Raw genomic sequence first — 14,798 nt, 5'->3', positions numbered from 1 at the left:
TCTATTCCTAGGTTTTCTGAGCTCTGGGAAACAATTATCTTCAGAAGTGTCTTTAATGCCTTAAAATAATTCCTCTTTAGAAGTTTCACTTGCATTGGGAGGATCTGTTTTGGCATGCTCCACGTTTACAGCTCAGTCTCTTGTCCTGTAGATGACTCAAATTTCATGTGGTTGACTGCACGCTAGGATAGTTATTCTGGAATAGTTATAAACAAACTTTTAATTAAAGTATTGACTTTTATTTACTGAAAAAACCCAAAGAAAGAAAGCAACCCAAAACCCAGAGAAGCTAATCCAACTTGTACTGTTTCTCTGCAGTTACGTCAATTTCTCTTTTGAATTTTGGCCTCTTCCAAAAAGGTTTTTTTTAGATTGACAATCTGGAAAGGTACTCTGAATATTTTCAGCTGTCTGACACAGGACTGCTTCTAACTCTCACAGATTGCCTGAGTTGATTGTTCTTACACAGAAGAACACAAGTATTGTATTTGCTGGGAAATGTCCTGATGAAGGCTGGAATGATGAACCTGACTCCATGTTCTCAGAAGGCTAATTTATTACTTTTTGATACTATATTATATTAAAGAATACTATACTATACTATACTAAATAATACAGCAAGGATACTTACTAAAATGCTAAAAAGATAATAATGAAAAACTCGTGACTCTTTCCAGAGTCCTGATTGGCCAAAGAGTCAAAACAACTCACACCAGAATCCAATGAAACAATCACCTGTGGGTAAACAATTTCCAAACACATTCCACATCATCAAAATAGAGGAGAAGCAAATGAGATAAGAATTGTTTTCCTTTTCTCTGAGGCTTCTAGCTTCCCAGGAGAAAAATCCTGGGCAGAGGGATTTTTTCAGAGAATGTGAGTGCCACACACAAGCAGTGTGGTGTACCATCTATAAACACTCAAATAAACTGAACAGTTTGCTAAATGCATTTGCTTCTGCTATTTAGATCTTGATGTACCTACTAGTGCATATCTAGACATCAAGGGCACTCACCAGGGAAAACCAGAACTGTGTCACATCTGTTCTTCTTGTATACTGTATATTCATATATAACTCTGCATATGTTCTTTATGTTTTTTGTATTTCTATTTATATTAATTACATCTACACTAGTATTAATATTTAAGTTTGGCACGAGCGCAGCACAAGATGCTCTTCAGTTACGTTAACACTTACGAAGCTGGGGAGTGATAAAATTTCTCCTCAAGCCATCTCTGTCTGTTGCCTCTAGCACTGTACCAGCTCAGCCTTTCACTGACCCCTGCCAACCCCTTTCCCTTGCAGGCTGAGGGACGTGCCAGCCATCCCCATGATCAGCAGCCGCACTCTGTGCCTGCACTTCCACCCCCGCCGGGGGCTGCACCACCACGTTCCCGTCATGTTCGACTACTTCCACCTGTCCGTGGTCTCCGTCACGGTGCACGCCTCCCTGGTGGCTCTGCACCAGCCTCTGATCAGGTAATGGGCACAGGAATACCTGTGGGAAGTCAGGGCAGCTTCCTCTGCTGGGTTGTCTCATACAGTTTGCTCACTGGATGGGAAAAGTAGAGAGGATAATTTAATTTAAAGGCTTTTTTTTGGTCCTGGGATGAAAGGCTGGAGATTGGGGTTTAGAACAAAACTGTGACACAGGCCTCTTCCCTTGGTAAGACACTGGAGGTCTAGTCAAAAAATAAAATTTTTGGAAATGTTGCCCAATTGATAAATGACACAAAACTCAGATAAGTTTTGTGGGTGCTTTATTAAGGGCCCGGGGAACTGGGGGACTCACGTCCCAAAGTCCAAGCCCCCAAATTCACGTATGGGTGCTTCCCTCTTATACATACGATTCACAACAAAGTTTCCAAGAAACAGTTCCCTGTTCCCCTTGCCTGGTCACAGACCCCTTGTGATACATTCCTTGGTTCACAAACAGATCATTAATCCTCTGCTTATCTTATTCTAAGAGCATTGTATGCTGTCTCTAGACAGGTTAGCATTCTTACTTTCTTGCACTAGTTTAATTATTTATTAAATCTCTAAGACTACCTGCTAGGTAACACACAAAACCCAACACACACTTTCAACGGCTACAAAACTACTTTTTAACAAACCAGTTCACACACAACTCACTATAATTAAATATTTTGCTAAATTTCATTTCTTTTCCCACAGAAAGAGGTTAAGAATTTGGATTAGCCTTGATCTCTATTCTCCATCTGTAATGAGGAAAGTGCAAATTGTGTTTTCCTTGGTTGTTTTTCCTCTTTAGTCTAAAAGCAACTAAAAGCATTAACATTTTTCCTGTCTGATGATTTGTAAAGCATTTATGGCAGATGGACTCATCCATGACCTCTGTGCATGAGCATAATTCATAAAGTGGTTTGAAGGAGGCACGCAGGAATCAGTGCTGGCTAAGGCTGCACTGGATTTTCCTTTACAGCTTCATTTGGTTTGACTGTGCAGCACTATAAACCAGCTGCCATGGGGTCTAGGTGTGCTTTGTGTTATCTGATTCATAATGACAAGAAAATAATTCAGAACTACTTTAAGTAAAACAGGGCTGGAGGTCAATATCCTCTAATATTTAGAGCAGGTGAAGGGAAGCAAAGGTCTTTCTGGCAATTTACTTAGAGCCCAATCTTGTCAGACTGTGAGACAGAGAGGGCTGGGAGGGAGGGAGGGAGGGAGGGAGGGAGGGAGGGAGGGAGGGAGGGAGGGAGGGAGGGAGAGAGGGAGAGAGGGAGGGAGAGAGGGAGGGAGAGAGCTCCTTTGGTTTTGAAGTAAAATGCAGCATTCATATTTGTTCAGCTTCCCTTAACTCCAGCAAGGTCTTTTTTCTGAAATGACCAAGAAATCTTAATTTTGTCAAATATTGTGCAAAGAGCATAGTGTCAGAAAGGATAGAAAAATCTGTAGAGTTTATTTTCCTCAGGTTTCGTGTTTTGACTTAATTCTTCTTTGTTTCATTTCTCTATCAGTGTAAAGGCATTGCTTGAACATGATTCCACAGAATGAATTGGAATTGTAAGAGACAGACTGAGATTGTGAGAAGTTGTGGCTGCCCCATCCCTGAAACTGCTCAAGGTCAAATTGGATGGGGCTTTGAGCAACCTGGTGTAGTGGAGGATGACCCTACCCATGGCAGGAAGGCTGAAACAAGATAACCTCTAAGGTCCCTTCCAAACCAATCCATTCTAAGGCTGAATGATGCTGTGAGATGTGGCAGGGATGTGTCTCATACCAGCAGATCAGAGTGACATATCTGTGTTCTGCTGATGTGATACAGGTAACTTCTGTATCTCTGATTTTCTGTGTGTTGACTTTTTAAACAGTGAATTAGATTGTAACAGATTACTTCTAACCAGAGAGTTTTGATCAGATAATTTGCTCATTGTTCTACTACAGGAAAGGATGAAAGAACAATAGCTTAAGAGGCTTAATGACTGTTTCCAGTTCTGTGCTATCCTCTAATGAATGGCCTTGCACAGCCTTGTTACTGTTATTAGGCATAAATCACATGAGCAACTGCTCCATAGTCAGATTATTATAGCTTTTAAAATACTATTTTGTGGACATTTGTGAAGTATACAATGCATTTACTTAATGTGGTGGAATCAAGATTTTTGGCAACACAATATACAGTCTCATTTGCTTAAACCCATAAAATCATTTTAAAGAGTGATAGTGAGGATTTATCTTCTTCTGGATAAATATTCCAAACCTAAAGAGTTTTTATATCATGCATTCTCTATGTATAAATCAGGATGAAGACAGTAATGTAAAATAAATGGCACCTCCAAGCACTCTAAAACAAAACCAGCCAATTAAAACTTATTTGGGTTTCCCACAGCTCAGAACTTACCTTTTTATCATTTTTCACTGGAGGCTATTGGGAGCATTAAAAAATTAAGTAAAGAATCAATTTTTTTTCATAATGCAATAGAAACTGAATGACTATAGAGTATTTTTTTGGTCACAGCATAGGAAAAAAAAAAAAAAACCAAATCATGCAATCACAGAATGGATTGGGTTGGAAGGGACCTTAAAGATCAGTTAGTTCCAGCCCTCCTGACATGGGCAGGGACATCTACCACTAGACCAGGCTGTTCAAAGCCCCATCCAGGCTGGCCTGGAATACATCCAAGGATCGGAATAATTACATTATGAAGGGAAAAAAAAAATCTAGCAGTGTTTCACTGTGGTTTCATTTGCTACCTTGAATTGTAATGTGTATATAATGTATATACACATTATTACTACACATATCTGTAGATTCTGTAGATCTATCTGTAAAATTGCAACAGTTCTAGACCTACCCTGAAAATAATTATGTAAAATTGAAATTCACTGCTGTATTGAAGTATTCCTGCAACACCACTTTGCCTGAAGCACATCGATAGGCTCATACATGCCATGTGGACTCAGCTTTTCATATTTTGTCAGCTCTGATGACAAAATAGATACTTTTGTTCAAGTTCTTCCATGTTGTTTGTGTTTAAAGAGGAAAACCAGCAAGACCAATCCAGGCTTTTCCCTTCAGTGTGGTGCATACTCACAAACAGCTCCTGCTGGGGAAACCTTTCCAGGGTGCCTCCATTACCTCCTGCTTCTTTGACAAGTGAACATTTTGATATTGATGTTAGTCCTGGTTAAAAATTCTGATACAATAAATATTACATTAGGTTTGAGACTTTGAAGCCCTCACCTTTTACCAGCCTGAGCATGAATGAAATTCATGTCTGGGATCCTTTGCAGGCTTCTGGATGGGAATTTTGTGAATCAGCTTTTCTAAAAAGTGTAACACAGCTTTTTGACAGAGTCCAAGTTCATAGCAACTGCTAATGGCTTTGTGGATTTACTGAGAAAGTGAGAGGCTGAGTAGGAAGGTGGTGAGGCAGACTTTGAGTGAACTCATCTCCAGCTTTGTCAGCACAGAACCATAGAATGGTTTGGGTTGGAAGGAACGTTAGGGATATTTTAGTTCCAACTCCCCTTCCATGGGCAGGGACAACTTCCACTGTCCCAGGTTGTTCCAAGTCCCCATCCAACCAGACCTTGAGCACTTCCAGGGATGGGGCAGCCACAGCTTCTCTGGGCAACCTGCACCAGGGCCTCACCACCCTCACAGTAAAAAAAAAAAAAAATCATCCTAAAATCTGAAATAAATCTCTTTTTCATTATAAAGCCATTTCCCCTTTTCCTATCACTACCTCCCCTTGTCAAACATCTCTTTTGCTCTTTTCTATAAGCTATCCTTTGGTACTGAAAGGTGCTGCAATATCACCCTGGAACCTTTTCTTCTCAAGGCTGAACAACCCCAGCTCTCTCAGCCTGTCCTCAGAGGAGAGATGCTCCAGCCCTCTGATCACTTTTGATCCTCTGGGCCTGCTCTGAGAGGTCCACACTATCCCACAATCTCCTGTGCTGGGGATGCCAGAATTGGATGTAGCACTGCAGGTGGGGTCTCACAAGGGCAGGCAGAGGAACACAATCCCCTCCCTTCACCTGCTGCTTATGGAGCTTTGGATGCAGCCCAGGATGTGGTTTCCTTTCTGAGCTGCACATTTTTGGCTCCTCTCTAGTTTTCCATCCACCAAAACCCTCAGGTTCTTCTTTGCAGAGTCTCAGTCTGTACTCTCACATGGGAATATCCAAACTCAGGGTGACACTTGGATCTGTTGAACCTCATGAGGGTCTTGTGGGCCCACTTATCTCCAGAGAAATCATATTTGCTGGACCTGTGGGATGACCACAAGCATGGTGTGATGCTTTGGTGCTTGGATTTCCTCATCTCTTTGCTCCTTGGGCAGTTGCATCCATCTGCAGCAGGGAAGGGACTGCTTGGTTTTACTTGTCCTTGCTGAGCACCGAGCCAGAGCTTGGTTCAAAACTTTTTCTATGATCCTTAAAGAGCTTTGACTTCTCTAAAAAGCAGCCCAGAAGTGGCTGAGGGAGCTGGACTGCCAGGGACCAAGTTCAAGACTTTTCTTTCCAGGCAGGAGTGGAATAATAGGGGAGAACTGCAATGTAAGGCCATAGCTGTTTTCTTGACTTGAAACATTTCTCCCATCACATGTGTGGGGTACCTAAGCCCAAACCCTTTGACAAGGCAGAGCAGGACACTGTGACACCAGGGCTGGAGCTGTGCTGGGGCAGAGCAGGGACAGCTGCTGTGGTGTCTGCACTGAGTGCTTCTGGCCCCTGCAGATCATGGAGCTGAATTTCAGACATTTAGAATGTGGGAGAAAAAGAGCAGAATCCACAGCAGGATTTGGATGCCACATCCTAATATGACACAAGTGGCAGTTCTCTTTGGAAAGCTGAAGGCTTGCCTCTGGCAACCTCATTTTACCCAGGGTGACAGGAGATGAGCAGGTGAGCTCATATCAAAAGATAAGCAAAAAAAGGGAACAATGTCCATGTCCAAGCTTGAGACTGCTTCCCTGCTGAGGCACAGACTAAATCCCTTCAATTCTCTTCCCTAAGATCCAGGGGTTAAATGTGAGCAGACACTTGTAGGAGGAAGGTGAGGAGGAGGAGGAGTGGGGGCTTTGCACTCAAGTTTTCTCATTTGTATGGGTGGGTTTGGTTTCTGGCCCGGGGCACTGACTTCTCCCTTAGCTCCCTGTCACTAGCCAGGGCTGAGAGTGCAGCCAGTGCTCATTAGCCCAGCTGCAGCTGTTAGGAAAGACAATTTGCTCCACCATAACTCAGACTTCAAGGAATATTTCATTTTTTTTCCCAAAGGAAAATGTGGTGGGTCTGTGGTGTAGAGGTCTGCATAGTCTCAGGCACGCTGCAAGCACAGTGCCTTGCCTACACTGGAGTCACTTAGGAGGCAAACACAAGAAACATGGCTCATTAATTCTAGAGAGCTCTTCACTGCTTCCCAAAAAATAAAAACCCAAACCGCCAAGGAAATTTAAAAAAGCCAGTTTTGAAATTGCTGCAGATAAGCAGATCCTTTGCCATGGGCAGCTGGCAAACCTGTTTCCCCTTGCTTGCACATGAAAGGTTTTTTTTTTCCCAGCTTTCTGGATTCTCCTCAACTTTCTATTCCTTTCCCCAATTCCATACATAAGTTTATGTGAAAATAAATAAAGTAGGCTTTCAGAATTTTACTTGTTTACATTGAATTCTTAATTGTTCATCTCCAAATCACTGTGGAAAACCAAGAAATCTTGGTGGAATCTGAGATGGGGAAATAATATAATATAAATTTTGTTGGTATTGCAACCAAGACACAGATACTCAATTTTTCTGTGGCTTTACCTTGTTCTTTCTGGAAGAGGAAACAGAATCAGAGGGACACAGTGTATTTAAAGATTGCTGATCTAGCCCTGATCTTGTTCTCTGCTACACTGCACTGAGGAATTAGGCCAAGCCTGGCCCTTCTTGAGCGATTTTATCTCACCTAAATTTGTTTATTTCCAGGCATTCTCCTGTTCCTCAAAAGCACAACTGATCCATCTATAAATTATACACACACTGCGCTGCCTTGTGTACCTTGAATGTGGGTGCAAATTATGCAGGTCCATTCTCCTACAGCTGGAAGTGTTGCTGACTCCTACCTATGGGCAGCTGGTGTCTGAAACTGCACAAATTTTATACTGGGGACTAAAGTTCTTCACTTATTCCCCCTCTCCACCCTGTTAGCAAAGAAATTAATCTGTAAAAAGAAAATGGAATTTTTATGCAGTAAAGAGCTATTCCTCCCATAATATGTTTATTAGAAGAATACAGGCTTATATTATTTTCCTCTAGGAATTCATCTGTAATAACTGGGTGGTTTTTCCTTTGGATTTTCTTTTATTTGGTAGTTTGTTTCATATCTGCAAAGGTAAACCTCCACTTTGTCATGTCATTCTCCTGTGCTACCAGCTGAGAAATCATATAAGAAAAGCATGATAATTTCTGAGTCAAATTTAAAAAGAAAAATCCCACTCAAAAGTAAATTAAATATCACCACATGGCTTTATCTGCTTTCAAGTTTTATAGGAGTTGAGGTTAAGTTCAGGACAAATGAGCCAGCATTTTCCTGCAGTCAAAAATCACTAAAGATTTCAAACCAGATCCCCCCTCAACTCTGTTTGGTATCTAAGGAGAGATATGTATTTTCATTAAAATTTAATTTTAATAAACCTTATCAATTTTACCCAAAAAGCTCAGAACATTTTACAGTCACTGATTATAACATTAGTGAAACTCCTTGGCTAAGAGAGGATCATGTCTAGAAGAACACAATCCGTAAACATCCACAGATTATTCTCATAAAAAATAAGAGATCACCCATGTACCCTATGGCCATGTGCCAATAGGAATTTGCCAAAAGCTATATTAAAGGTTTGAGTTAAAACAATGAGGGAAATTATTGTTGTCACTACAATTTTCCTGATCGGTGGGAGAAGGCAGTTACTGGTGAAATGCAAATAGATGTTAGTGAGGACTGTGAGGGTTTAATCCTGAGTTATGCTATTTCTATGGGACTGACTTATATTTTCAATTTTTAGAGCAGTAGCATTTTATGTAAAAGGGACTGAGATGTAAAAAAGTAGTTTCTCCAAGGATCTGGCCTAAATGGGATACAAATTCATTTCTTGAATTTCCACTCTTGGTTTGCTCATAAGATTGAAATTTCTTGTCATTAGAAATGTGATGATTGTATGTATGGAGGTTGTTTGGGGTTTTATTACAGTTTGATAATTTCATATAATACAAGACAGGTTTTTTTTTTTTTTTTCCCAAGCAAGAATCAGATCCTAATTTTTTCCCCCATTCTGCTAAAAACTTTGCTTTGTGAAAAAAAATTGTTTTGCTTACCAAAAAAACACAAATAACTAAACCCTTCCCTGCTACAAAAAGCCCAAAACAAAACTAAAAATGAAAGAAAATTATTTCTTTTTTGAAATAATTTCAGGTGAATCTGAAAGAGAACATGGTTTTCTATTAAACTACTCTAAAGTAATTTTTCTGATTTGCTTCAATAACACATCTGAATCAACATTTATCAAGGCCATTCAATTTCTTATGCTAGGAAACTTAATTTTATTTATATGTAAGATAATTGTCCACAGAAGAGAAAAAAACAGGGAATGATAATTTAATATTTTGTGCTACACAAAAACCTAGTGTTGCCACAATGAATTCACAACAACCTAATGTTGCCACATTGAATTCTGCAATAACAAGTTCAAATGAACCAGAAAGTTCAGCACTTATTACAACAAGCAATTCATTCCAAAAGATGTTACAGAGGCCAAAAGTATAAATCACAAAGTCATGGACACAAATTCATAGAAGGTAACCATGACTGCTGGAAATAATTGCTTGAATATAATCTCTGAGTCAGAAAGGTCTTAAATTTTGATTGCTGGATCTTGCAGGCCGTAATGAAGGAAAAAAATGGACTTTTCAAGGCAGTTTACTGTACTGTGTGTCCACAGATGACTGGTGCAATAATTGGGAGACTCCTTTGAAGGATAAGGGTATAAAATAATAGAATTATAGAATGGTTTGGGTTGGAAGTGACCTTAAGTGACCATCTCATTCCCTGCCATGGGCAGGGACACCTTCCACTGGACCAGGTTGCTCAGGGCCCCATCCAAGCTGGCCTTAAAAACTTCCAGGGCTAGGCATGTACAAATTCTCTTGGTAATCTGCGCCAGTTTACCTGTGCCGCTCATGGTCTCATGGATAAGATCATCAAAAGGCCAGCTCAAAGAGAACCCATGAAACATTTCACTGAAAATATTAATAGTTCTGCACACACTTTAATCCTCTTGGGCGCACACACATTACCTCTTTTGACCTTTTTTATCCTAACTCCAATTAAAAGCTGAGGTTATCATGCTGGATAAGGATCTAAATGTTGATGTTAAATCAGTGCTATTAAATAGATAGTCCAAATGGACGCGTAAGTAACCAAGGTTCATGATTCATACAAATGAGAATGTTTACAGAAATAATTAGAAGAAATAAATACAGCGAAAAAATAATTGATGTAGCAAATGATCCTGTTATTGCTAATAAAAATTTTCTTCCATCATAATGTACTTCAGATAACATTAGAGGGACTCAGCAGTTTTTAAGCCTTCCACTTAAATTTACCCTCAGCAGACTGATGATGTTTTGGCATTTTTCCCAAAAGAAGGTTTTTGTTTTACAGTGCTATGTGAAATCAATTTCCATAAAACCAGCAGATTAAAACCCATTCTCTGCTGTAAAAGCAAAAGATAAATTAAAAAAGGCATTAAAAACTTCTCTTCTTTCCCTTTAAACCTTTGAAAGCTTTGCTTATATTCAAATGAGGAGTTTTTCATGTGCACAGAACATTTGTTTAAGCTTCTCTCTTTGATATCACATCATTTTTATTTTTGTTTCTTGAGCCTTTCCAGCAGACCACAGCAGACAACATTGTTCAATAACAGCTGAAATTATTCAGAGCAGTGTATAGCTCTTGTCTGTTGGAAATAGCTTTATTTATTTGTTTGTTTATTTATTGCTTTTATCTTAAATGGTGCCTGTAGGAAATACATGGAAAGGCTTCATGCTGCTTAGAAGCAACCAGCTGGAAATTGCTTTGATCACATAAATTAAAATATATATAAGCAAGAATAGATATTTGCTGATTTGTTCTACCCCATCCTCCTTCTTATGGAATGACCTTTTTGCCAGTATTTATCTATAACAAGCAGCAGTTTTCTTCTACAGACAAGACAGGGATTTGTGTTTAACCTTCTGAAACTGATCCAATTTGTAATTTTGCTTGACATTCTTTTTGCAATGTTGCAAAACTGTTTCACACCAGAACCTCACCTTTTGTATGGCTATTAAGATTTTTTTTTGTTGTTTGTATCTTTAATATAAATCCTTCTAGAGTTCAAGAAGCATTTGGGCAATATTCCCAGGCACATGGTGTCATTCTTGGGGCTGCCCTGTGCAGGGTCAAGAATTGGATTTTGGTGATTCTTGTGGCTCCTTTCCATCTCAGGGTGTTCTGTGATTCTATGATTCTCTGTTTTCTGTCTGTTTCTGTAGAGCACTCAGCAATTCCATCTGTCCTTAAAAACTGAATCTGGTGTAGATATCAGTTCATTAGTTTTATCTGAGGTGATGTTGGCACGTGATGCACATCTACATAGAGAAAAAACCTCAGAATGGAGAGGCATTGCAGCAGGAGTGGCACTTCCCTGTGGCTTCTAGTTCTGGCACATCATGGTTTTAAGATGCTTTTGTGCTCCCCATCCTGGAAGGTTTTACCTTTCAAGCAGACCAGGTCTCCTGGCTACAATGGGATTTAGGATGCTTGGATGGGCATCAGATACCTGTGGATGGTGATCCCAGTTTGGAAGCTGTAGCACAACGCCAGTGGCATCGCCTGTGCCCTTGGTACAAACAGCAAATATGTTTTTCCTTTTTCTCTACAGTTCATTATTCCAGTTCCACCTTTGCCTGCATGGTTTTAAGAACCCTTTTGGGTACTTTCATTGCACTTAAGTGATCACAGTTGGTAATTTGACTCATTGCATTCCCCACAAGTAGATTGATTTCCCTCTTGAAATATTGATGCAGTTTGTGTACAGCATGTGTTATCAGAGGGACTAACAGTATGGTTATCTCATCTCCAGTTGTTGATGAGACAGTCATCCAGCCTTTCTTTACAGTCCACAATTAGAATGAAATACTTGGAGGATAAAATTCCTCTGATCTGTTTGATATCACTGCTTCAGCAAGAGATGACCCATGCTGGAAATGCCAATTCCTCTCCAATGAATATAAAGGCATCATTAACTGGGGTGTAAGCACTGCTCAGATTAATCCAAAGTATGAGCCCTGGCTGCGCATCAGTACTCTGGTGGGCTTGATGCTGAGTAAACTTCAGACAGGTTATTCCACCCTTAATGGATTCTTGGTCTTCAATAGCAAATGTACAAATATAGCCAGAAGGGAGCACTAACCACAATAGTCAGCACTGAGAATAAAACAACTTACATTCTGACAGTTTTTTGAGTAAGAATTTGGATAACAGTGAAATCACATTGCACCCAGAAAAAAGAAATATTTTTCTTGACTGAAGTCTTATCATTTTGGTGCTGAAAGCCAATGCCATGGGAGAGTGAGAAGTGGCAACCAAACTTCCAATCTATAAGTATAAGTTTGGGATGAGCTAGAAAAGATATCAGGAATTAGGAGAGATCATGCACAACTCATGTTAGTGAGGAAGGGTGATATGGTTAAAGACAAAGATGTTGCATCCATCAAGGTGCAAACTGATGAGAGGTTGCATAAGAATGTGATTCATGTGGGTGGATGGAAAGGTTGTGTTGGTGAGATGTTATGCTGGAAAAAGATCTGTAAGATAGCAGAGAAAGGAGTGAGTTAAAGATAACAGTCAAACCACTCTACTGAATGCCTAGAAAGCAAACTTAATTTACATTACTTAAGCTACTGCACACTGGACAATGATAATTTTCAAGGAAAACATGAATTTACAGTGCAACTTGAAATAAACAAAAGTAAAACTCACCCAAATTGTAAATCTTCTCTAAGCAAGGAAATAATACTTGGACAACAATGATTCTTCTCTAACAATGCTCCTCTGAATACTTTTTTCTTCTCAATTTTTCTCCTTCTAGTTTTGCTCGTCCAGGCAAAGGTTCATGGCTTGGTAAAGGCAACCTGGAGGCAGGACCAGACCAGTCCAGTATGTCATTAGAAAATCTGGTGTTTGGAGCTGGCTACTGCAAACCCACTTCTTCAGAGGTAAGGAGGATGAGGAATGATGTCCTGCTTCAATTCCATCACACAGAGCATCCACAAAGTCTGTGGAGAGCATGTCATGGTTTTATATTTCCTGTAGAGGGATTTTTTGGAAGAACAACCCTTCAAACATTTCTGCATGAACCACCTGGCACTTGGCTACACAATTCCTGGGTGTTCAGCCCCCACCTCCATGGGCCATTTCATGGTTCAAGATGTATGGATATACCCCCCAGGGACAGTGACACTTTTAACACAGGATTCACCTAACCAGGTGTCTGCTGGAAAGTGAAATTAATTATTCAGGAAAAGGTCCTGGTTTCAGTTCTTGTGAATGACAGTCAGAGGATATGAGTCATTATTAAGGATGCTATGAAAGGAGGTTTTGTGTCCAGAGTAGTGTGTGTGTTGGTGACAGGGTGTTACACACAATGCAACAGTGCCACAGTTAGTGTGTGTCTTTGATGTTGCTACTGACCACAGGTAAAAAGGAGAGCTCATTGTGCAATTTTTAAAAGAAAGTTGGTTGTTTTAAAATGATTATTGATTTTTGTTGATCCTTTTACTAATTTCATTTTATGTTTTTAAGTGCTATGATTTGTCTTGAATTGGTTTTTTAGTTGTTTTTTTCTTTTTGTCAAAAATGTTTCCTCAGCTCTAGAAACTCACCCTAGAACATTGCAACCATTAACCTGTTAAGAAACCTTGAATCAAGGCTTCTGATTAACATGCCGCCCTCAGCTTCCCTCAACCTTTTCTGTCAAAGCTTTTCTGTATAAATATTAAAAATATGCAAGCCTAGAGCACTTGGTGCAGAGGAACTACCAGGGAATTAACGAGGGCTGAGAGAATGTTTGGCCTGAGGCTGCTGTCCCAAACATTGGGTCAGTGTATGCTTTTGGCAAACAAACTGACCTCAACCTCTGCCTCTCTGGTACACATCATAGGCATTTAAATAACTGTTTGTATTTTGGGCCAATCTCATTACATTAGAGAGAGTCTTCTATGGAGAGTGGTGCCTATTTTCATTATCCTCTAGACAAGTTGAAATAAGAGAAATGGAAAGCTCTCCACTCCTATTTTTGCTTTTAGTCTCAATGGAAAAAACCTTGCTCTGTTATAATTAGAAAAAAAACCAAACTTATTTCCTTCCTTATTTTCTTCCTTAGCTGGAAACTCTATCATCTACCTACCTCTGTAGAATAATTTTTTTTTTAATGGCAGGATAATTGTGGTGAGTTGACCTTAACTGGAAGCCAGGTGCTCACCAAGCCATTCTGTCATTCCCCTTCTCACCAGGATAGGGTGCAATAGAGAAAAATTGTGGGTAAAGTCAGTTTAATGAAGCAAAATCAAGGCCACGTGCAGGAGCAAAGGGAAACGAAATATTCATTCTCTCCTTCCCATCAGCAGGCAATGTCCAGTCACTTCCTGAGAAGTGGGGCTTCAGGGTGTGAAGTGGTTTCTCTGGAACAGAAACATTATAACAGTGAACGCTCCCCCTTCACCTCCTTTTCCTCAGCTTTTCTTGCTCAGCACACATCCTGTGGTGTGGAATATCCCTTTGGCCAGTTTGGTCAGCTGGCCTGGCTGTGTCCCCTCTCAGGACCTTGCCCATTCCCACCCTGCTGATGGGGGAATGTTGGAGACAGTGCTGGTGCTGGATGCCTTGTCAAGGCTGACCTGGAACAGAGACCAGAGTTAAAGAATAAATTAGGGATTTATTAAAAGGTTTCAATGAATACCCCTTGGGCAGCACAAGAGCCCAGCCAGGGCTACACCCAAGATGAACCAAAATGCTCACAAAAAATGGGCAACCAGTCACGAGGTCTCTCACTTTTATAAGTTCTGGTCCATTTGCATATTGGAAGTTATATAATTGTCCAGTTATAGCTGTAGCTTATGAAGTCCTATCCTTCTTGTTTTTCTCTCTTCAGTTCATGATGTTTTTTGCTCTTGGGCTTGAGATTTCGATCATTTGCCCTTGGTTCCCAGCTAGAGAAGGAATTGTTTTGTATCCTTACTCTATGAAGAG

The 14,798-nt window shown here is 40.1% G+C and overlaps 1 protein-coding gene across 1 annotated transcript in view; it reads left to right on the top strand.

Annotated features, from left to right (window-relative positions):
* Window positions 1–14,798, top strand: part of FAM135B (family with sequence similarity 135 member B) — a 131,239-nt gene that overhangs the window by 65,082 nt on the left and 51,359 nt on the right. The window contains exons 5-6 of the mRNA XM_059478135.1: window positions 1,307–1,480; window positions 12,640–12,766. Coding sequence (XP_059334118.1) covers window positions 1,307–1,480; window positions 12,640–12,766 — 301 coding nt within the window. The remainder of the gene's footprint in view (window positions 1–1,306; window positions 1,481–12,639; window positions 12,767–14,798) is intronic.

Source organism: Ammospiza nelsoni, chromosome 1, assembly GCF_027579445.1.
Source record: "Ammospiza nelsoni isolate bAmmNel1 chromosome 1, bAmmNel1.pri, whole genome shotgun sequence".
Taxonomy (NCBI): domain Eukaryota; kingdom Metazoa; phylum Chordata; class Aves; order Passeriformes; family Passerellidae; genus Ammospiza; species Ammospiza nelsoni.
This window is presented reverse-complemented; position numbering and strand designations above follow the sequence as displayed.